The sequence below is a fragment of the Ambystoma mexicanum genome, chromosome 2q (genome assembly GCF_040938575.1).
Source record: "Ambystoma mexicanum isolate Mex_15411 chromosome 2q, UKY_AmexF1_1, whole genome shotgun sequence".
Classification (NCBI taxonomy): domain Eukaryota; kingdom Metazoa; phylum Chordata; class Amphibia; order Caudata; family Ambystomatidae; genus Ambystoma; species Ambystoma mexicanum.
The window spans coordinates 318,722,479-318,747,474 of record NC_090924.1 but is presented as its reverse complement, the minus strand read 5'-3'; the positions used below and the strand labels follow the sequence as shown (position 1 = coordinate 318,747,474).

At 44.1% G+C, this 24,996-nt stretch overlaps 1 protein-coding gene across 1 annotated transcript in view; it reads left to right on the top strand.

Annotated features, from left to right (window-relative positions):
* MSRB1 (methionine sulfoxide reductase B1) overlaps positions 1-24,996 on the top strand; it is a 164,965-nt gene that overhangs the window by 13,695 nt on the left and 126,274 nt on the right. Inside the window, exon 3 of the mRNA XM_069647295.1 lies at positions 4,011-4,125. Coding sequence (XP_069503396.1) covers positions 4,011-4,125 — 115 coding nt within the window. The remainder of the gene's footprint in view (positions 1-4,010; positions 4,126-24,996) is intronic.

The window sequence follows — 24,996 nt, the reverse complement described above, 5'->3', positions numbered from 1 at the left end:
CTGATAAACAAAGGTCTTCTTCTTCCCACAATTCTGCATTAATATCTTAACCTCGCCTCTAAAGTTTGGGACCACTACCCCTACCAAAACATCAATCCCAAATCGACATGCCGACCCTAATCTGGGTGCAAGTCGAATATAGGTTCCGGGAGGGGCTATCAAAATCATGTCTGTATTGGCCTTCTTTCCCCTGGAGGAATGGTGTCCTGTCTACTGCTACAAATATTGAATGCCACAGATCCATTTGTGGCCACCGTAGGATCCGAAGCTCTGTTACTCAACTTCTAATATTTTGGGGTTCCCCAGCCTGTGTCAGTTGAGCTGCATTCCAGTTCTGACACTGTATGTCAGACATGCATGGTATGAAGAGAGATGACACAGACAACATATATATATTTTAAACAAAGCTTTATTAATAATCAGGATGGTGTAACACCTAACTAAGCCTGTGCTATGATGGGATTTCTCCTGCTTAAAGAAATCTAAGGAAAGTCTGTGTCTACTAGTCCAAAACAAAACTCTGTCTATGTCAAAACCTATGCTTGTCCTCACAACTATAACCAAATCTGGGGGGAAATGCTCTCAACTAAATATAAATGTTCAAACGTAAATGTTCAGCTACTTGCAGCTTAAGTTATTCTGAAACTCTCTGTCTCAATTCAGTACAGTTTCAAGCAGGCTTTGCTTCAATATAGTGTGATCAAGTTCTGACGTTACCTTCTTAGGTTCACGGACATTACAGTTCAGATCAAGTGAAGATTGTGGGCTTCCCTTCCCCAAGTTCAAATGCAATAAAGTTCACACAGCACTGTGGTCTTGGGACTCCCTTCCCTGCGATAAATGCTCTCCAGGTCTTTAGTTCTCAGGGTTCCCTTCCCCAAGACATATACTGAGGAGTTGACTTGCTTCGTCTGTTCAAAGGTTCACAAGAAACATGAGGTCCACTTGATCTGCCTTTAGGTGGAATTCACTAATTGCTCATATCCTGTACTTCTTTTCCCACATTCAGTGGCTTCTGGTCGTGGCGCAGTTGTCAGACCGCACGGTCCACCCATCACAGGTCGTGCATCCACAAGTCTCCCCAAGGCTGGTGCTCAGTATGTTATGTTATGTTATGTTATTTCATTTGTAAGGCGCCAAAGCCCGAAGGCATCCAGGCGCTGGAAGAAAAGAAAGTAGGCCCTATCTAATACACATAGGTAGCCTGATCAGAATATTATGAGTAGAGGAAAGTCTTTAACTGTTTCCGAAGCATCATAAGATTGTTTGTATTACGCAGAGACACTGGAAGGGCATTCCAGGCCTGTGCGGCCTGTACAAAAAAAGGCGCGGCCATTGCCACAAGCTCTTTTCACTCGATCTACGTATAGAGAGCAGGTTTTAGCTGAGCGAAGAGATCTGCTAGGTACGTATATCTTCAACCTATTCTTGAGATATATGGGCGCATCACCATAAATACATATATGGCAGGTTGTCAGGAGCTTGAATTGTATTCTAGCTGAAATTGGCAGCCAATGGAGAGTCCTCCTAGCTGCGGATGTGGGCTCTAAGCGCTTCATCAGAAAGACAATGCGTACTCCAGAGTTTTGAATCTTTTGGAGTCTTTGTAAGTCAACTTTCTTCGCCCCTCCCAAAAGAGCGTTACAATAGTCCACTCTAGGCAGTATTACGGCGCGGACTAATTTTTTTCGGTTTTCCTCTGAGACCAGCGGGGCCACTTGACGAAGCACTTTCAGATGATAGTGCTTTTCAATAATCAACTCTTCAGTAATATTCAATAATCAACTCTTCAATTTCATCATAGGTCTTTCATCTTGTTGTTGTGCTTTTCTAGCAGTGTGCTACTTGATATGCTTAATTGACTCAAAATGTTCATGTACTCTTCATCACTTCGTAGTTTAACCAAGTAACGTTTTTCTTTCAATTCAATATTTCTCAACAATAGCATTCACTTGGTTTCACTCAAAGAACGATTTTCCTGCAGTTTGATATTCAATAAATACAATATTGCGTTGCACTCATCTAAATAGCACCTTTCATTCTGTTTGGCATTCAACGCATGCAAGACTTTCTTACATTGGTGGACCGTTACTGTATTCACAGTTCCTTGCAGCACTCCAGTGTTTCCAGTGCCCTCCGACACTTACCGGGTCTCTGCAGCTCCTCTTGATGGCTTCTCCCCAAGGGGTAAAACTAACTCGCTAGTTTCGGCGGGTGCTTTGTTCAGCACACCCTGGCTCCTGTGCTCAGCTCTGCCTCTGCTCCACGGCAGCACCTGCTGCTCGCCTTCCTTTGCAAGGGTTCCCAGTCCTGCACAGTTCCATTGACAGGACTCCAGGGATATTTGTCACTGTCTCTGTTTCTCGCTCTCCAGCATGGCAAATTCTCAACTCTCTCTCATTTCTGCTGCTGCTTCTCACATGTGCTTCTGTATTCCACCTTTTATACTTTCCTATACCACTAAAAGGTTGCAGGTGAAACAAGGTGTACTCAATTGCCTAACCCTGCTTGAGCCTATTAGAGTGACATGCCTGATCTTCATTGCTACATGCCTCCAGACCACTCTTCCTCGTCACAGTACCAGAGTGGTGTTTATAATAGGAAATCTGCACTACTCCTAGTTGCCTCTTCTTCTTCTCAGTACGTAAGGGAAAACTAAAGGGGAGGATGAGATGGGCTTGGCAATAGCCCATAAAGTCTAAGGGAGGGGAGGGTTGGTCAGTATTAGGAAAGAGGGATACCATGTCTCACGCCTTTGGGTATCCTCTCTCCAATCCCAAGGAACTCCACTCAGGTGATCCTCCCTCGCTTGGCCACCCCCAGGGTTGGGATCCAAAAGTGATGGCCCTACCCTATTCACCTGAACAGAAGACCCCTGGGGAGTAGATGTGAGAGGTCCTTAGGGTTTCACACAATAGTCATTGGCATTAAATACTAACCTTGAAAGCATTTGTATTATTCACCCTAGCTTTTTAGCAGCAGATGTGAAGTTCTTCCATAAGGTTATTTCATTATATAGTTCAGAATTGGCAGAATGCCTGCCGACATGCTCATTTTATGAAAATCATCTCCAACCAGTTGCAAATAGCTCAGTGTTGAAGGTTATTTGCAATATTAAGGCAGTGCTTTCCTTAACACCCTAGAACCCAGCACTAGATCACCCAAGTCTCTGATTCACTGCTCACCTGAGTTCCTATATTGCATTAAGGGATGTTTCCATGAAACAACTCCCTATGGTAGAAATGACTCTTGGCGACTAATCAGTTAACTGTGCTTGCATTGAAAGTTTCTGTTGTGTTAACAATGGAACAGAAACCAGGGGTACAGTTTGCACTAGTCTGCTTTTTTATAAAATTTTAAATTAACATGTTTATTTTAAAAAGTGCTTTATAACTGTAGCTCCCTCCCCAATGTGCTGATTCTCCCAACACAGCGTTTGAGCTGAATGCTACCAGGGATGTTGAGTGTTAGGGATAGTTTAGTGTGCTGAGTTTGCTATGAATGTGGATCGTTTTGACACTTTTTAATGAATTTGTCTCTATCATTTAATTACTTAAATTGGTGGCTCCACAAAGCTGCATTTTTGTGCAGAACTGTGTTGATGGTACCCTACAATGCATGTTCCCAGTTGTTGCTTTCAAACTGAGTGAAAGTGCACTTTATTTAAAAATCGGATAATCTGCGGGAACATGTTAGCATATCAGATAAGGATTATAAAGCTATAAACAGAATAGCATATTTCCATCGTACAGTTATAATGGTTTGTGACAAATCCTTCTGCTGTTTGGTTTTGTGGATAAAGAAGGCTTTGGTGATGGCCTCTTGAAAGCAACGATTTAGCTCATGGAGGTTTCTGGAACAAGGCAATCACTTATTGCACTTTTAAGTTAGAAGTGGGCTACTCCTCCTTCGGTAAACCTAGACCAGTGCTGCCTTTTGTTTGCTGTTTCTCTGCTGTCATGTCTCAGTTTTTCTCAGAACTCACACCATTTGGCTTGTGTCACTTGCAGGTGTCCTGTGGGAAATGTGGGAATGGTCTGGGCCATGAGTTCATCAACGATGGACCGAAGAGAGGCCAGTCGCGCTTCTGAATATTCAGCAACTCGCTCAAGTTTGTCCCTAAAGGTAAAGCCGTGCACTTCAGACTTGGATTTATTTGCCATTAGCTGCAGATTTAAATTTTCTTCATTTCAAAGGTTAACTTGATTGCAGCCATGGAGCTAGAGCTCCAGACTTTGCACCTAATTAAAATATCAGGGTTAGTTAGCGAGTTAGTGAGTTAACTTAAGGAACATTGCGATCACTTGATGCGCCGAAGATTGGCTCTTAATGTTGTGCAATGCCTGATAGGCAGGCTATGGAGTGAGGGTGTGAATTGAATCTCTCTAGCTCTCACAGAACTGACTTGTGTGTGTATTGGCTTTTGCATAGCCACCCATAGGTGTTGGGCTTCTACATTGCTATTTGTTCATATTCCACGCCTTCATTTATATTCACTCTTGTGTTTTGCCACTTTCCCACTGAGCCTGTTGCAACTCTTAGGATTACAAGGAGCACTGTGATGTCGGTGTGTACAACGACATTGTGCCCACTCTTTTGCCCCCATTCGTATGTCACTAAGTTAAAACAGAGCATTTGTCATGAGACATTTGGTCTCTGTGACACAGATTTACAGAGCCTGTTTAATGCTGTGGTCAGCATGTACTGTGTGACGAAGACTGCTGCCAGGACCTCATCAGTTTTCTTTTGTGTAATGGGGAGTGAACTTTGTCCCATCTCGCAAGGCAGTGTCGCATAGCAATTTTCTATGCGATTCTGTCGGTTTGTTTATTAAATTGGCATATGTCTAACAAAACTAGATATTTAAGTTACCATGTTCAGTGAAAGCACAGCTCGCCCTACATTGCTCTTATCTTAAGGGCTCTCTCCACTGCCAGTTTAAAGGGGCTAATGTAGAGAGAGTGCAGCAGTAATCCTCTCCCCCATGCTTCAGTACCAAAAGTGCTAGGCAGGTTTTTTTGTTTTGTTTTTCAAATTATTGCAAACCAGAAGTAACCGAGATGGTACTTTTATTAAGTTAACTATAATCTATCTGGCAAAGACCAGTATGTGTTGACTTTAAAGGATTGGCTTGCAATTCCATGCCTAAACACTTAAGTTGTTACATAATACATAATTGCTACTGTAAAACACTGCATTGTGTACATGCTTTACAGTAAAGTGTAGGCTAGTGTTTCTAAATCTCATAGTGTCAACTATATTTCATTTTGTTGGGGAATATGTGTGATATTGACGAGTGAACACTTTTGAAAATGTACATTATCACATGGCCAATTATATTTGATGACAAACCTAGTTCTGTAACTTGTTGGTTGCATGCATCTTGCAACTGCTGCTCAACCCATGAATAAATCCCATACTTCTTGACATTATATCTGATTGTCGCAAACTACAGTATTTCAGCTAGTTTGCCTAGTTCTCCGCCTGCTGCGCCATTCACTCTACTTAGTATCTTACTTTTGTTTCCTTTTACATAATGAATACACAAAGGTACGTGATCAAAAGTTCCATCCAGTCTGTAGATCTACTGCACTGCCACACACTGAGGTTAGCCTACAGAGCTCGTTTTGCTCTATGATTATGATTGCATTATATATTGGCACCTGTGGGAGAGAGCTAGCCAAACAGTTTTCAGAGCGTTTCTATCATATCTATTTATTTGTGTTCATTCATGCAGCTAGCATTTTACAGACACTCATCCCGGGCCTGTAATGTCTTTACGGCCACTTGCACAATTGAGTAGATTTTATGAAGGGTGGCCACCATTTGCTGGGGATGCTTGGAACTTTGATTTACCATTTACTTTGTTTGCTGTAAATGTCAAAGGTTTTGCTGTGCATGGCTGGCCTTTGGGTGGCAGCAGTGTCCCAAACATAAAGTAGGTTTGTGGTGACATGCACCATTTTACAGAAAGCACATTTAAATTTGTTGTCATCCGTTGCCATGGGTCGAGTGCATCTCTGTTAGGTCAAGTAAGTTAACTAAGATACTTGACCTACAGGTCTAGTGGAATTTGAAAGAATTTGCAATGCCTGGCTCATCTCACTGATGTCTTACTTCAGTGGTATGCAACACTGCTGTTTTGTTGCCTATTTTATGTCTTGGGTACAAAAAACTTCTCGTAACGTTGAAAATATTAGTACAACAGTGTTAATCAAGTACATTTTAATTAACAAAAACTCTGCTACTCAATTTTGGAAAACTAATATATGCCTGGTCTTGGCACATTGCTTCCACTCTCAACACACATACCACCAAGAAATGGACATTCTTCATGGTGACCTTCCAACAAAGTAGATTTTCTACAAAACAACCCTCTGGCATCATAAAAACAAATAAAATAAATAATAACTGTTTTCAACCTAAACATGAATGTGTTTCTTTCATTTGAGTACTCTGGGTTCTTTGGAGTGCACAGACAAAATCTTACACCATTGAGAAATAGCATTATTTGGCTCTTTTGGTGTACCTTGGTGCCCAGCAAGAGAACGCTACCTAGCTGCAGTCTCTGGCTATGGTAGTATAAATGAGGGTTAGCCGACTTCTGAGGTAGTGTACCTCTATGGGAGCTTTAAGATGGTGGTCCCCATTGTAAAACTGGGTATCTCGGCCTCGCACCTCTGTTCACAACCCCATGCCATCTGGAGATGCTTTATTTCAGGCCTACCCCGCTTGCGAGTGTGACTGCTGGTGCCAGTCACCCCATCTGTGTCTTTGCTTGGGCTCCGAACTCTCTCTCTGCCCTACGGGAAACAGAACACACTCTTGTGTGTGGGAAGAAGGGAGGAGGGAGAGAGGGACAGAGAGAGGAAGGGAGGGAGAGAGAGGGAGGGAGAGAGGGAGGGAGGGAGAGAGAGAGAGCGAGAGAGAGAAAACACGAGAGAACAGCAAATGGGTATTACAGTACAGCATTCAAGCAGCACACAACTGTGAGTGGGCGGAGGGGGCCAGTCATTTTTCGTGCCCAGGCCACGTCTTTCAAGTGCGCCCAGGCAAAGTGGAGAGTGGTGCTGTCCGCTCGGCGCTCCCATGATGAGAGTGAGCGCCACGCTCAGAGCCATGCAGCATGCAGTGCTGACAGCATGGGTGTCAGTGCGGTGCTCCTGTGATGAGAGGGAGCGCAGCGCTGACAGCCATGCCGCCAGCAACCCTGGGGGAATGGCATGCCTTACAATTGCCCAATTTCCAGGCTACACTGGTATTCCAAGCCATACCAGTTCGTGAAGCAGGGAATTGGCCAATGGGGCAGAGCCACGTCACTCCCTTGCGACATAGTCAGCAATATGACACCATCCAACAATAACTGTGAACATCTGACGCAGTCCAAGATAAGAAGTAGTTTAATTCCACCTTAGTGCAGCCATAATCTTCTTGAAAGTTTTTGCACTTCAAGGGGCCCTCATCTCCCTCGAAACCTAAGGGCCTGTGACAAAGTCCTCTGCCTATTGTTGGTGGATGCAGTGGTCAGTTGGGTGCCTCCACCCACCATGTGATGCTGGGCTCGGAGGTGGTACAAGTCAATCCCCATGGACCACTCCACCTCTCCCCAAGCCATAGCCAGGAGATTGTCATGAGCAACTTATACCCAACGTTCCTGCCCCTTTAAGGGAGCCTCACGTTCTGTAAGTGGGACAATTACTGACATCTTGGTAAGTTACAGTTCTCCTTCATTGCACACTGGATGGACAAAAAGTCTTACTGTGAAGACTGGAGCAGGGTTTATCTGTGATACTGTCCACTATGGTTGGGGTAGAGGGTCTCCCAAGCCTACAGAGCATTTGTTTTAGGTGACTCCCAACATCGGATCTGAAGACGAGGAAGTGGTCTTCAGATCTGTAGGAAGAACTACAGACCATCATTCCAGTTGTCACACAGGGCTCTAGGATCCCAGAACGTAAATTGATCTACTCCCATTAGAAGAAAACAGTTGCCGCTGTGGTCCAAGGCAGATGCCTGCTTCACACCGTAAAAGGGACTTCATTTGCCATTACAGTTTTTTGCCACACCAGCGTCCCTTCCCTTATGTGTGCCCCTTTCCACTAAACCCGAAAAGAAACTTAATTTACTATTAATGTTCTTCCTCACCCACGTTCCCTTTCTTCTGCCCCTCTCCCTGCTTCTTATCCTCCAGGGGAAGGTGTTCATAAGAGCTGTCTGGGTTCGAGAGCTCAGCCAGTGCAAGGAAGAATATGATTTGAATATAGTCACAGTTCTGTCCTACGACCTTGGGAGAGCTCCACATTGGTGGGGTCCCGCTAATAAGACTATTTACCCATAAACTGCATGTCTATCCATTATTGTGAGGCTATAACAGCCTTCAACATAAGATTCCAAGTGGGACAACAACATGCCACTATTTTATTAGATTTGGGGAGTCAGCAAATGGCAGCGACATCTGAGCTGGTTTGACCGCACATTTTACAGAAACAGACAATTAGTACAATCCTGTACACTGGGGTTGAAAATCCTATACCAGAGTCAGCGTACGATTTAACATTGTTGAGACTGGGGTCTTGTGGACAGTAGCTGTACTGCCCGGACTGCCTGAACACATTATCATGGCAGCAGATTTTCGGCATCTCCCCAAAATGTAAGAAAAACAATTCGAAAACTGGAAGAGAGACCATCCAAGGTGTCGAATAGCCTTTTCCAAAGAAACCAATGGCCTGGATTAATTTACAGAGTGGCTGGCTGAATGGCTAGAACCAGAGAGAATGCCAGAAGAAGAAGAAAATACTCCAGACGTGCAAATGCAATCTCTTGAAGTTGATAAAACCCAAAGATAAATTCACTCCTGCAGCTCATTATTAGAATGTATGAAGACGCAAAAGATAAAGATGATGGTATGCGATGACGTGCCCCCAAAATACCTGAAACAAATGTGTTCACTTATGACAGAAAGCAGACTAGTTGGAATGGAAGATTTCTTCTTTAAGATGTCCTCCTATAGGCAGAGTGAGGGGAACATAAGAAGAGTGACTTGCAAATAGGAAAGGGAGAGAAGAGGAAGCCAGAGTGCAGTTGGCCAGGCATGCAGAGGAAGCATGTTGCAGCTGCTTTTTTGATGCCCCCTTGTAAGAAATTTGAAGCACCTAAGTCTCAATAGGATACTGTTCCATGATGGGTGCTTGTGTCCATGCCAAAGTGACCATAACGTAAAGAATATCTGGCCAGTTGAAAAGCCGCTACCTAGTATGTCAGGTCCAACTTGGGTCCTTCCTCTCCTCTATCTCTGTCTCTACCTATGGTGTTCCCCGGGGGTCTAACCTCTCTCCCTGGCTGTTCAACTAATACCTGGCACTTCTTGCCCACCGCATTGCCGCTCTCTGCCCCAACTTTCAGTGCTATGCGGATGAAACTCGGCTCATTTTTAGGCTTCCTTCCGCCACCTCTTCTGCTTCTCTCATCTTTGACTGTCCGCTATCCAGGAGTGGTGTGCCTGGCAATGATCTCTACCTTAATACCAGTAAGACTGAGATTCTCCTCATCGGCACACCTGCTCCCTCCCTTCCTGTCGCTCTATGGCCAGCCTCTCTTGGCCCTCTTCCTGCTTCCACCTGTAAGGCTAAGAACCTTGGGCTCATCTTCGACTCCACTCTCTCCTTCTCTCCTCACATCTTTGATGTCTCTAAGAAGTCACTCTACTAGCTGCACCTCCTCAGAGGTATTCTTCCTTTCCTCTCCTTCCCTCAGAAGCTCACTGTAACCAGAGCTCTGTTCTCTCTAGGCTGGACTACTGCAACAGACTATTTCTAAATATGCCTGCTTCTACTCTCCGACCTCTGCAACTCATCTAGAACAGGACCGTGAGACTTGTCCTTGGCCTCAAGCCCAGGGATCGTATCTCTCCAGGACTGAAATCTCTGCACTGGCTCCCAGTGGCTGCGAGGATCAAGTTCAAAACCCTCTGCATTGTCCACAAGGCCTTCTGGGCCCTCAGTACCTTCAACTCTCTCTTCCTAAATATCTTCCTTCTCGAGCTCTTCGCTCATCCACCTCCAACTCCCTCAGGGCCAGTCGCTACTCCAAGCAACGAGTTGATGGTAGATCTCTTTCTTCGGCTGGGGCCTTCCTCCCTGAAACTTGAGGAGAACCATCTCCCGTTCCCTAAGCACCTCAAGACCTTCCTCTTTGCTTCTGCGTTCTGTCATCCTCTTCCCCTGCTGAACTCCTGATTGAAATTGCACTGGTCACCTGGCTACCCTCTGATCTCGGGTCCAGGTCCCTTCCCCTGCCAGTTGCACACCTGCACTGCCTCTCGGGCAACCCCTGCCCTCAGGGGCTTTTTCTGTATCCCTACAGTCCCCTACCAGCTCTTGACACTTGATGTCTGCATTTACCCCTGCACTTGGCACAAGCTGGCTGCACTTTTTACCCATTGTTTTTATTTATTTAATTGATTTTCTACTGTAGATCCTATGTATTGCACTGCCTCCCCCTTGCACTTTTCCCTTTCCCCCTTCCCTGCACTTGCGCGATTTCCATGTCACACGGCCTAGTAGATCATTGTCATTGTCTTCCTCGTTGTCATTGTCTTCCCTCTGTTCCCTCTCCCTTGCCTCGTCGCGCCTTGGAACACTTGTCTATAGGCGCATTATAAATACTAGATCATATCATATCATGCAATACTTTTAAGGAGATAATAATACAGATTGTCCACAAACTAATAAATCAGTGGTATTCAAATCCCCAAATGAGATTGAGTTGTGGCGATATTGTAAGATGTGAAAAGAGACTGTAATGCATATCACGTCCTTAATAAATTGTGATTAATAAAATGTTGAACTAAGAAGTGGCCAAGTGAATACTTGACTCCTCCTTGCCACACTAAAAGATGCTGTTTTCCTGACTAGAAAAGGCAAATTCCAAACAAAACATTATATTGGGAAGCGTTATACCACATATGGAGTTGCCTGTTAGGGTACTACTATCTATTTTTTTAACGAGTCCTGTATATTTTACAATATAAATGCACTCGTCGAGAGAAAAGAAAGTCTTTGACTTGAAAACTGTGAACAAAAGGGTATTTTTTCAACTCTCTCGAACAAAAGGGTTACTCAACTTCACTTGCTAAACCCTGCCCACTTAGCAACTGAACCTTTCTCCAGTGAATCTTCAGCCTTTTCATAGGATGGTTTGCCTTTCCTCCAACTAAAGTCTTTCTCAGGCTTCCCATAAACATCAAAAGGCTTCCCTGTAGTAACAAAATGCAAACCGTGGTTTTAGATCCCTAAACTTGTTACGAGTTTGCTGATAATGGTAACATTTGCAGTATTTGCAAAATGCTTCAGAGTTTACTGCCTTGCCTATTCAGGGTCTGGTCAAATAACATCAGCTGTTTTCTTGGTGCACTTTCTGCTGAAAATCTGTATTATTATCTCCATCTGGACACCAGAGAGTTTTTTTTACTTCTTTTCTTGGTGCCTGTGCTTCCCTTCATCAACGTAATTTTTGTTTTACTATCGGCCATTGTAAGGGGGTTTAATGGTGGGTGCCTCTAAAATCTCCTCTCAGCATCTTCAGGAGTGGACTAGGAACCAAAGGAAGCCTTGTTCTTTTGTACACAATGGCCCCATATGGCAGAGTGCAGGCGAAAATTGTAAGCGTGCATGCAACAATATAAAACATTTGGGGTGCTCTCAGAAAAAAGGCCCATGGTTTAGAGGCCCACCGGGTAAGCTCCAGAATTCCATTTAAGCCAATCTACCACTGACCATGTTATGCATAAAAGTGTCATTATTGACCCTTTCTTGCATTAAGGAAATGTAAAGCAGTGGCTTGGACTACTGCTATACATTTTCTATTTCAACCTTCACATTGAAAGTGGGAATGGGAAGAAAGAAAAGGGGAAAAAATAAGTATCTTTTAGGGTCTTCTGGCAGAGGTGGTATTTCTGTAATAACCAGAAATACCACCTTTGCCACTGGTAAACTCTGTATTGGTCAGATTTTAAGAAATACTGCTGGGTAGGTGTTAACTACTGGTGGTATTCCATACAAAAAATCCACGCAACTTGCAATGACCACCATCATCTTGTTTTCAGCTGATGCCAGCCTTTCCTGACGCAAGATGTATCCGAACTATCTTTCTCCTGCCTGCAGAAAGTGGTTGCAGAAGCTATGTTTCTGGACTGTCTGGCTTTAGGCAAGAATGCAGAGCTGCTGTGCAGTGGCAGTGTGGATAGGGCTGCAAATGCAAGCCATTTAGTCTATTCAAGCACCGCCAGATTACCCTTGCCGCCTAACACTAAAATCATTCCTTCTTTTCTTTTCCTATGCTTTCCTTTCACTTTATAGGGGTCTCTATTGGTCTGCTCCTCCTGGGCAGGGTTCCAGTGCTGGTAATGCCATTGAGGACAGGTGCTTCTAGTGAGACTTGGATAAAAGCTGGTCACATAGCTGGGGCTTGAAATGAACATATATTCACATGTGATAGACCTTATGTTTGTTCACAGTTCCAGAAAACCAGCAAAAAGGTAATAACCTTGTTGATTGCTAGCTAGAGCATGAATGAAGCTCAAAGGCTATGCTGGAGCAAGGAAGATGCCCAATTTGAGCCAGAGAATCTAGACACATATGATCAAAATAATGCAGAAGTCATGAAGGACTCAATTTAGTAATATGATGTTAAGGAATGAATAAGAAGGATATTGGGAGTCAAACTAACACACAACAAAAAAGTGGACTCTTGTGGAGGTATCTGCTCAATGCATTTGCGATGCAAAGCTTCTGGGCTGAACTGGCGAGGGTGAATGAGAGAAGTCCACAATGTACTATTGACACCACAATCAAAACCTGTCTCCCTTAAATGGAATGTTCCCAGACACAAGATAAATGGAGCCCAGTAAACTCTGATTTAAAGGTCCTTGCACATACCTCTCCTGCAACATTTGGAAAATAGCTGTGCAAATTAGCAGCACACAGATTGACCGAAAACTGGCAAAAACAGCTTTATACCTTCCCAGATGATACCTCTGATCAATACTGAAATTTAAAAAAAGGATCCGCCCACAAGGAAAATGTATAATCTGGATGGTCAAAAAATATCTCTCGTGCCAGATGACGATATTGAGTTTTCGGGTCTCTGGAGCCAATGACCGAGTCTCTAGAGTTCAGTGGAGCTTTCCCCACCTGTCATTGTGGGCTAACAAGGCTACCAAACTATTGTAAATCTGACAAGGTATGTGGATTTCAATATACTTTATTTCTTATCACAAGATAGTTACATCGGAAGAACCCCCACCATCACCTCCAAGCTCTTATCTCTTGTCAACTGACTTCTTTAGTGTCAGAATATAGAATTAGAACACTGCATCTCACATTCTACATAAGCCTTCACAACACACCTCCCCTCCTTCACACTATCTCAATGTCAACCTTCACCACCCTACACATGTTCCACACCTGACCTTCTTGAATGCCCACCACTAATCTCAGAGCTCGCTCAAACCTCACGGGAAAGCTCCATATACACTCTCCCTTGCGTCTCACTACATCTTTACTAATACGCACCAAATCTCCCACCTTCAACTTGCATTCCTTCACACCTTTCCTACCATCATTCGCCAACCTCATAAGCAACTTCCTATCCCTCTCCTTCCTCTTTACCACTTTCACCTCAGTGTTCACTTTCCTCGCCCTTTTCAACCAGGGAGGTGTGACAAATCTGGAAACTTGCCCCTTCGTCTGTAGGGGCAGCCACCAGCTTTGAGGCTAGTGAGGTGAGCATGCTAAGCAAAACCCCCTGCCTAGAGGTTTGAAAAAGCAGGACCTCACTGAGAGTGACTACCCTCCAGGGACAAGGACTCCCATTCCCATCGGGAACTCCCTGTATCTCGAATATCATGCTTACATGGGAGTAAGAGAGACTCCTAGCGCATCAATATGTTGGACCCAAAACAACCCTGACATTACCTCTATGCGTTTGTCTCAAGGTAATGCTGAATAGGCTGGACAGCTGACGGGCAATAATACCCCCTTTGAAGTTGTGGAGTAAGAATATAGAGCCAACAACCTATAACTGGAGAGAGAGAGAAACCATATGCAGAGGCGAGTCTCCAATATGGGGACGTCGTCAAGGTGCAGAGCCACGCTGAACAGCAGATCCAGGTGTGGCACGCAACGAGGCGGACAGCGAAGGGAGATGCTGCCGGCCCAACGCAGACGTGCAGGGCCTGAGAAGCAAAGGCTGCACAAAACTTAGCTGGAGGCATGACGACATCAAGGATGTGGTGGGCCCTTTGCCTGCAAATTGACACTATAACCAGCAAACGGGGGAGGAGTGAATCCTCTTCTCTCAACACAAAATCCAAAAGGCAAGGGAATGCTGGGACGAGCGGAACCCAAGACCTCTCATACTCAATCCGATGGAGCAGCAAGCTGTGGAGAACGCACTGCTGCCGAAGAGTCGCATCTTCCTTAGATTAAACCCTGCAACACTGAAGGTACGCAGGTTGCCAAGGTTGTAGGGAGGCGGAGAGAGAAAGTGTCGAAGAAGGAAGGAATGCCCTAACCCCATACCAAAGTCAAAGAGGCCCAGAGAGAGAGAAAACACGAGAGACGGAGCATGGTTGCAGGACCCAAAAAACCTGAGTAGTATTAACCTCCAGAAGGGTCACAGGAACTCACAAAATCGAAGAGAGCCACAAAGAGAGAGGGGCTACCAATACCCCACAGTATTACATGAGGCATTGGAACAGAGAAACCCAAGGGAGCCAAATGGGCCTAATAAACAATGTGAAGAGCAGATATGAGGGAGCACAGAGACACCTAACACCAGAACCAAGTGGGGAGGGAACCACGTGGGGAGGGAGAGACCCACCCAAGTGGTGGAGAGGGATCCAGGAAATATCCCTCCACCTAAAGAAATGTGGATAGTTTTTATTGCTATTGCTGAAAATCAAGACTTTTTGTTGTTGAACTTGGGAAACTTGAAGGATTATGATAGCCCGCCAAGTACCCTTAAGGAGAACTGTTGATTACAGATAACCAGTGGATCCAGAGCCAGGAGGTACTCCTGAAACTCCCACGATAGATTGTGGTGAACAACCCTGAGTGTAGAAAGCTTTTGCTAATTTTCTTTTACATTTTTTCTAGGGCCGGTTATTGGATAAGTTTGGACTGAGTTTTACCTTTTTTGGACTATTAACGAGCACCTTACTTTCGATAGGAAGGGAATTCCCCTTTAGCAGTATGATTAGTGAGGCATTTTTTTAAAGTTAAAGAAGTTACTTGGAAACCATGACCTCTAGTCTGAGTACTTCTTCTGGTTTACCATAGAAGGCATACAGGCATGAGACCCTTTCTGCCTCTCATTAATTCAAAAGGCGCAACAATAGTCACTGCATGCGGGGAATACTGCAAAACACTCTCCCTCTTTCCCCTACTTATTCTTTTTTCCTTCCCACATATATCAGCCATCTGTATCGCCTTCATGATACGCCAGTTCACCCATTCCACCACACCATCAGTATCTGGGTGGTAAAACAAGGTCCTTTTGTTCTTGACCCCGTGTGTTGACTAATACTCTTCCCTCCCCTTACTCACAAATTCGGTCCCAAAGCCTTTAGGAATGCTGCTCAGGTGCCCCTCGGATACTCCTTAGGATCAAACACCCCCTCCAAACATTGTCACATTTCATCAGAATGTGTTACACTCATACACTTAGTGTAAATCTATCTAGAAAACAAATCCACCATTACCACCATAAATTCCAACCACCCCCTTGCCAAACACAATGGCCTTAATATATCTATATCTTCTCACACTCCACACAGTGGATCTACCTTTACCATTGGTTAAGCTCAAATACACAACTCCTTTCCTGATTTCTCACATTCAACACACCCTCTCAACTTTCTCTCCACTCCTCATCCAAAGTTGAGCCACTAATAATCATCTCGCTATACAGCTTTTGTTCTCAATATCCCAACATGCCCTGGTGGGCCGTTTCAATCAACTGATCTGTCAAACTCATGGGTGCCACAACTCTCCCCGACCTATACAACTTTTCTCCTTCCACAATCAGTTTGTCTCAACTTCCCTCTCCTCCTTTCGGCAAACCTTTTTTGCAGGCCACTCTTCCCCCATATACACCGTAACATTCCAATACTCTCCCCATGTCTCACACTCTCTAGCCATTCCTCACGTTCAGTGACAAGGTAGTTGGATTCCAATATCCCATCCTCATCGCCATTATTGTAAAGCTGACAAAATTGGTGGATTCCAATAGCCTTTATTTGTTATTGCAAGATAGTTACATCAGAAGAGCCCCCACCATCACCCGCAAGCTCTTCTCTCTTCTCAACTGACTTCTTAGAGTCAAAAGACAGAATCAGAACTCTGCATCTCACATTCTACATACGCCTTCACAAAACAAATCCTCTTCTTTCTTTTGGTCTGGATGCAGGCTTTATAGTGTCCCGTAAACCTTCCCTGACTGGCATCACGTTTGGTGGCCAGATGGGTCATTGATCATAACCAGCAAGGAAAACTAGAGGGTGTTCTCTTGGAGTATCCTGGACTTCTTCCCCTTCACATCTCTGAAATGACCATAACATCATTGGCCCAGTCACATTCTTCGTCCCACCATCTGCTCCTGCCTAGGGTAGGCCTGGTCCTCCAGAATATTCTTATTCTGGCTGACTACTTCCGACTACTTCCTGGCCTTCATCATTACTATCTCTTTCACTCTTTGATCATTTCTCTGCTTTCCTCCTACCTCCTCCCTACCAATCTCTTCCTCTGCTGCTTCTGTGTCATTCTAGTGTCCTGATGTCCACAACTCCTTCTGGCCCTGGGGATCTATCTCGTCCACCCCTTAACCCTCTCTTCCACACCTATTCTATTTCTATGTTTCTGTCCTGTGTCTGTCTCCGCCACCTCCTGTGCCTTTCCTTCTTTTGATCGCACCACCTATTCTGTTCTTGTCATCTCCTCTTTTGTTGCTACTACCTCCTTCAACGTCTTCCTATTAACCCCTTCTGTCCTCGCTCATCATCTGGTATTATACCTCCTTTACTATCACCACCTGTCTGTCTACTATTCCCTCCTGATGTTGCCACCTCTGCTTTGATAATTTTACTACAACTGCTTCCTTGTGTTCAGTTCCCTCTCCTGATGTTACCACCTCTTACTTTACCCTCTCAGCTCTCACCACCTTCTCTTGCTTTCTTCATTTGTCCAGTTGCCTCCTCTGCCGCTGCTCTTCAGGCTGCAAACTTCTCCAAACGTGTGCCTCCTACTCGTGCAACCCACACTCTGCAAATATTGCTTGCTGCCTTTATTCTGTTACTCCTCCTTCCTCAGCGTGGAGCTTACTCTGTGGGTCTGCACCTGTGAGTGTTAACTGATTGAGGACCAGGATTGAATAGCTTCCCCGAGGGCATTTGGGGCTTTTATGGACTCAGGGGGCGGGACCAAGCCTATATCTGGCCTATGCACCATCTTGGATGGTAGACTTGTTCCTCTGAACATCTGTTAAGCTGCCTGCAGTCAGCTGAAGGAAGTTGTGTTTCCAGCAAGTGAAGTAAGGGTTAGAAATGTACTGGAAAAGCTTTCTATACTTTGAGTTTATTGTTAATATTGTGCACGTGGGATATTTTGATTGCCCAGTGTAAAATTCTGTTGCCGAGAAATACTGGAGTTGTAACACGGTTCCTTTGTTTGTTTCTCCACGTTTGGGGAGTTGCATACTGGAAACATTGTATCTTCTGAACCACAGTTTTTGTGATGGGTTCTGCATATTTTGTAAGCCTACTTCCTTTGAAGGACTGTAGCAAACTAGTAACAGTAGGGTTGTATGTGCTTCCTGTGCTGGTCACACAAAAAGGTATTCCCTTAAAGGGAAAGCATTCCATTTCGGTATTGGAGCTTTGGGTCTGGGTAGGGATCGGTTTGGATTTCTTTGAGGAGTTGGACCTTTTCCACTAGCGTGCAGATTATTATTGGGGTCTCAAGCCCGTTGTTAGGCCTCTAGGGCTGGTCTAACCATATGGTTAGACCAGCCCAAACCTTGAAACACTTGTGTATAGGAGCGTTCTAAATGCCATATCATATATCATGGGCCAGTGTGGTGGGGAGAGACTGGACCCATGGCACTGGCCTGTGATGAGGCAAAGTGCTCTGACGTATACCTGAAACACTGGTAAATTGACAAGGTGATGTTCCCCCGGGTCCAACATCCACTGGCTCCAGGTGGCACTGAGTCCTGTGGTGTCACTGCCCCGGTAGTTCTCGGACCAGGCAGGGGACTTTGGCAGAGCCCATAAATAGACTCAATGGCATTGCTGCGGTTTGGTATGAGTATGAGGGATGAGAAAGAGAAGGCAGTGGATCTTCTAAACCCCAAGACAGCTGTACCTTCAATAACAGGAAATGCAAACCTGGACTTGATCATTGAAACTAGGAACATTGTTAACACCATTGTTCAGAGATCAATCGAGAGAGAATCTTGGGAGGTTTTGAAAAACAAAGCATTGCTATGGCTCAGAGAGGAACTGGCTCCTTGAATATTATGGATACACTAGGCGAAACTGATCAAGCTGGTCAATAGACTTTTCACCTTTCCAATGCCCTAATTTTGTCCTAGAACTGTGTTCTGAATGCCATTTCGTGAATAATTAAACCATCAGACATGAATGGACTTTTGTAGGAATCTGTAGCTCTCATTGCCCGAAACAGTTAATTGCTTCTCAAGAATTTAAATAGACTTTGCATTACCAATTGAGAAATTCAGAAAATGGCATACAAAACATTAAAGCTGGGCTCTGTCCATGGTTTCGAATGAATTTGGGGTGGACAAAGAATTCTCTTCCACAGTTCTTTTAATAACCCCAAAATCTCATTGTAAAACCTAATGAGAAATTTGCTTTTTCTCAATTCCCTTTGCTTTTCTGATCTTTTTATTACCAAACTATATATAAGTCACATTACCCTTCATTTCTTGATCTCCCTTTCTTACTGTTCCCTTTTAAATTTAGAGGTACTTTTTACTGATTTATCGTCTTGTATTGCTGAGCACCAAAGTTCTAGAATGGACTGGAGAGCTTCCTACATATACTTAAAGGGTGCATGGGAGCCTCTGTTTAGTAACTGAGGTGTGCCTAGCGCGAGGCTAGTCCTGGAGTGCAGTCTTCAGTTGATTTATTAGCTAGTTTAGGAAAACACCCCAGCAGACCATTCCCCAGCATAGGGGATCTTTAATCTTTCTTGCCCTGCTTAAGCCTGGGCATGGGATTATGTAGTTACCCTTTCGCAGGCACCTCCAATTCTGCCTTGGGCCTTCTTTGAGCTGCTTTGTGTTTCTCATCGGTATGACGTTGAACATGTGGTTCTCTCTACATAGATTTAGAGACATGAACATTGGCAAGTTAGCACAGAAGAATCCTTTGTGTGCATCCCATCCCCATATATTTCCTGCACCAACATGGGTCAGTGTGACTGATTACAATGGGTTATTTGGCCATGTGCAATGGCTACTGAATTTTTGCATCTTCCCTTTCGTGCCTGGCCCAGGTGTTCCCTCAGTGGCTGGAAGTGGGCTTGAATGGGATTCAACCCTGTTGGTACCTCTGCAACACCCCCAAAAGTGGAAACTGCTGGGAGCGCAGAGGGGACATTGGCACCATGTGCAGCCTTGTTGCATGCAGCAGGGAGAAGAAGGGTAAGAAAATTAGGGTAAGAAAATTAGGGTAGACAAGTCTTAAGTGCGCTTGGACATAAATGTGTGCAGTCTTACTATGGAGTACGGAAAGCTGCAGGAGTCGTTATGTAGAGCCTAAGCCTTAGTCAAAGTACTATGTCTAGGAACAACTATATCCCTGCACTGACCAATTTGTGTTGAACTAAGAAAGACTCTAAATATTGTTTATGGTTATAAATTGGTTATATTGTACAACAGTTAAAGGAATGGTTCGCTTTGTATTGCCCCTACGGGTCGGCCATGTGTTTTTAAGCCTAAGTCGCTCGATTTTAGAAAAATTTCCTATGGACCTTACCCGAGTTTTCGTCCATTAAACGCACGCGAAAACAGGCACCAGGGAGCTGGCATTTTGTGATAATCCTATCATTTCCCCCATCGCCCTGGCTGACCTGCTTTTGCGGCACTAAATCATATCCCCCGACCCTGAGCCTGACATTATCAAAACATTCATATTCCCCGCCTCTCTCCGTGACGTTACTGTGCTGCGTATGCAAACGCGCCCAGTCGTCTTCTACGCGACTTCACACAGAACCCGGAAACCAACACAGATCAGCTCACAACACAGAGCGCCACAATTCGGAATATGAAACTGTACTTGAAAATCAAACAGCAACACGGTAAATTTGGTAAAATACATTTATTTGACATTAAATGTTTATAGAATATTCTGCAATTGCCAAATGAACTCCGAAAGTCATTTATTTTCTTTTATCTCTATCCGCAAATCCGTAAAATGTTATCGTGAGTCACGCGCTGTTCCTTTATGGTACACAGGGTGTTGGTTTTCGTTCAAAGAAGCACTTTTGTCGCACGTTGAACCGTAAGGCTGTTCCATCAAGTAGGCACTAGGCCAGCGTAAAGGTTGATATGTTGCTTCTAGCTGCTAGTACCGCGTAAGGGCATATGGGCCCTTGGCGATCGTCCCATAAGATCATCAGAATGGTGCAGTTGTTTACATTAAGCTGCAGCTGGCGGTTAAAAAATCCATCTGCCGGTGTCTGAAACTGGTGGCAGTGGCAAAAGGGAAGGATGTACCTATTTTGAAAACATAAAATGTATAATTAGTCTCGCCAGCCGATCTTTATTAATATTATTCATTTTATTTTTTACGGCCGAGCTGAAACTATTTGCTTTCAAGGATAGTGCAATGGAGTATGTTCGGCTCTAAAATCAATGCGAAAATTAACGAAATAAATCGAGATTAGTACACAATGAGAAACGACTTTTTGTCTACATGCGTGTGGAATGTGGACCTGCATGCCCATGTGCCCACTACAAGGACGATCCCACAGACCTTTTCAAAGCTCTTCATTCATTCATTTATTCATGCATCCATTCATTAATTCTTCATTCCGGTATAAAAGCGTCTAAAGAGTTACTTACATTATGTTTGCAATTTCCATTGTGTCTCTGCGTAATGCAGTCCGTAAATCCCACTGTGCTCTTGACAACGATTTTTCGTATACTGAACTAACATGAAACTCGGTCTAGTTTAAGAATGTTTTGCCTTATCGTCTCAAACGTTATTGCACCCCCCCAACCCCCCCTTCAAATGCAGTTCTTTCTGCATGGTCCCTGTCTCTCAAGGTCAAAAAACAATAGAACCTTATACTGCCAGTGCGAGTTGTGGGCCTCTTCAGGGCGCGAGCTGAAAATCAAAGCCGCTGACCTTCACTCGAAATGAGCATACATTCTTTCTTTGCGACATCCCGTAGTAAAGCCATCTGTGAGAACTTGAAGTTTCGAATCCATCTATGTAGTGCGCCTCAATGTGCAAATGCGAACTGGCTTCCCTCTCGTCTGCAACGGCTCGCTTGGCGCGTTCTAAGGCCCCAATTTTGTCCTCGTTGTCTGCGAGCTTTGAAGCCCCAAAGAACCATAACTATTGAGACTTTAAATTTTTTGGGGAAGGTCAGGGAAAGTATAAAGTACCCGAGGAGATGAGTAGAAAGTGAGATTTATTGTTTGTTTGTTTTATTATTTGCAATACGCAAGCCTCCCCTCGGTTAACAGTGCCCAACATTTATAAGAGATTGTGAAAATTAGTTACATCAACAAAAATATATACATACACATATAGACAAGGTCAGCAATATGAGGTGAATAGAGAGAGAATTCAAAGATGACACCCAGGTAGTTCGGCACCCAGGATGGTGAAGGTAGGTGTTAGTGTTAGCGTACTTTGTATGCACACTGTACAATAAAATGTATTTACAAAAAGACAATCGTATTACAATTATTTAAACCGGGATTTGTACTTCACAACCAGCTCTCCTTTGGGTGGACATGGCACAGTGGCAATGTTGGGTGGCAATGGATCAGTGCTCTGCACAGAAACGTTCAAAATTCCATATCTGTGCTTCTCTAATACAGCAACAATAAGGCTTTTGACAAAGTCGAACTCCATTTCCTCATAGACTGGTTTGATCACCCATTGCTTACTTCTTTTTGAAAAGGCCTTAGTGTAGCGAGGCATCCTTACATTACCCTTAGTCCTAGATTGTTCACGGCCGATATTCTCGTTATGGGCCAAGACGGCAAGTAAAGTCTATGTCTCATGCCCTGTATGCTGAAATGCAAGCGCTTTGGCCTGTACTTTAGGCACATATTGTGGAACACCTCCAAACCTCCTGTGTGACAGAATTCTGTCAGTCCCCTCAAATCTCTTGATAGAGTTTTATCGAAAACAATCTTCTCGATGGCTTTGTGTGTCGGTGAAGATGGATTCAACCACTTCTTCTTCCGTGCCTCCACTGGGGATAAAGGGCCATGTTCACATTGGTGGAAATGTAGGTTTTCTGATCAGCGGTACACGTTGGTACAGTGGTGCATCAGTGACCGCCATTTTTCAAGTAGCATTTCCACTGACCCTTCAAAAGTTTTGGAGCTCCACCAAAGATGGTTGCTGATAGACAGGGACCACTCTGAAATACTTTCCAAACCTTTTTTTTTTCCCTGCAGCCGAGATTTTCTTATTGATTGATTTAGCAAGATGCCATACGTCAAATTGATGTTTAGTATGTGGGAACTGCTCTCTCATTGTCTTGGCAATTGAAACGTGTCTGTCCGTGGCTATGAGGTTGATGTGCATTCCCCTTGATTGTAGATATTCCACTGATTTTATAAATCCTAGTTTCTCCATGGCCACTAAGGATGTACATTGTGTTACCTGCACGACCACTGAACTCACAATTTTCTTACTATCCATGTCCTGAAAGTGGTAGGTGCAGTACTTGGCAGAAAATCCAGGGCTGTCGCACTGTCCATCGCCAGCTAGCCTGAATCGTTTGCCTTTGAATGTATTTGCTAGAGACAATTGTTCAATTTTCCAAGCATCACTAAATGCCGGAAACAGATAATCATGTTGGTATTTGTAGTACTGCGTTTTTTAAATGAAATGGAGTCCCACAAACTGAAAGAAAGACTCTAACTTTCTAAAACTGGAGCCACTAAAAAGTGATGCAGCTGCACACAGTAGATTGCCTGCTGGCAGTTTCCCCAGCATCGGTTGTGCAGACCATGAGAACGTATGATGTAATCTACAGGCGGCATGTATTGTGACGTTACTGCCTTGTTTTTGACGAGTCACATGAATCAATGGCTTCCCACATACTTTCCCTCTGACGGAATGCCCACATTTCAGCATACTTATAATATCCATCAAACAACTGTCGAATACTGTGTATTTGCCCTCTTTCATTAGACTGTCATCCTGCGTCAAAGTTGTTTCAGCCTGTGACGTTGAGGACATATCACCACATTTGAAAGAAATATCGCTGCTATCAAGTTCTGATGCGTCAGTGAATGCTGCTGCTGGTTCATTCTCTGTCATTTCAACATCTGCTACCTCAACATTGATGGGAGAACACAACAATGTCGACAGCTTTTTTGGTGGCAATTTTTTGGCAGGTGTAGATTGTGTGAATTGATCTGCGACTACTTCAGAGCTATCTTCAATACATCCAGTATCATGTTGTTGTGGCGGTGCGGTCGTACTGTAGCAATGGTCCGATAAAACTTTGCTTGATTCTCCGGACACATTCATTTCATGTTCTGGCCATTGGACATGAGCATCCCGTGTCTCAACATGCCGCGCCTGAATTAATAGTTCCTCCATAGTGTAAATGGCCTGGCAAGCAACATCTCTCATTCGCTTCACTGTCTGTGTATGTATAGTTCGTAGACCCACGGGTAACTAGAGGACAGATTGGAAAAGGGATGTTCAGTTTAAACACAAGATAAAGTATAGTACAATTGACTGGAAAAAAACATAAAATAGTCCCCAGCCCAAAAAAATTTGTAAAGTTATGAACTGTTTGTAACTAACCTTATTTTGATTTCTTTTCTTTGCAACTTTTTTGACTCGACCTTCAACATCTGCACGCTGTTGCTCCGATACATATCCGCATGTCTCCCCTTCCTCTTGCGCTGCAACGACTATATTTTCTGTATCCGCTTAGACAGCACGGAATGAGGCTCCATCGACTCCCTGAAACATAGTATTTTCATTACTGTGTATCAAAATATTGTTAGCATAAAACGCACGTGAGGATGAACACACATGTACATCTCAATAGCCAAACACGATTTAAACATTGTGTGGAACAATCAAACGACAAGTATTCGATCTCTGATGACCTAGTTTGATGGAGATGTCAGTATCCATACCTCTGGCTCTACATGGACTGCCACGAATGATTGTATTGAAGAGAAGGCATCAACAACTCCCTGAAACACAGTACTTGCGTTAGTATGGTTTTCAATATCGTAAACATAACACACACTTGGGGTCGACGGCACAGGTACATATAAAGAGATAACCACAAATGTTGCATTGTCTAAAAGAATCAAGGAATATTTAAAAATGATCAGATTTAATCCACTTATTTCTCCGATTTCTTTACATCTGCATCATCTAAATGGGATCTTGTGATTGTAGTGGGAGCTCCATCATCTCCCTGAAACACAGTACTTGCGTTAATAGGGAAGAAAGTATAGCAAATGGAATCACGTTATATGATCACGCTCGATTGAGCTGTCAGTATCCATACCTCATGCTGCTGAAGAATATCTAGGGCTGTTGTCAATGTGGTGCGCACTTCCGAAAGCTGTTGCGGCGATTCGTATCCGCATGGTCCTGCTTCCCCCGGAATTACTTGAATGTCAGGCTCCGCATCAAGTGCGTGGGTTGACGATTCAACAACTGCCTGAAACATAGTATTTGCATTAGTAAGG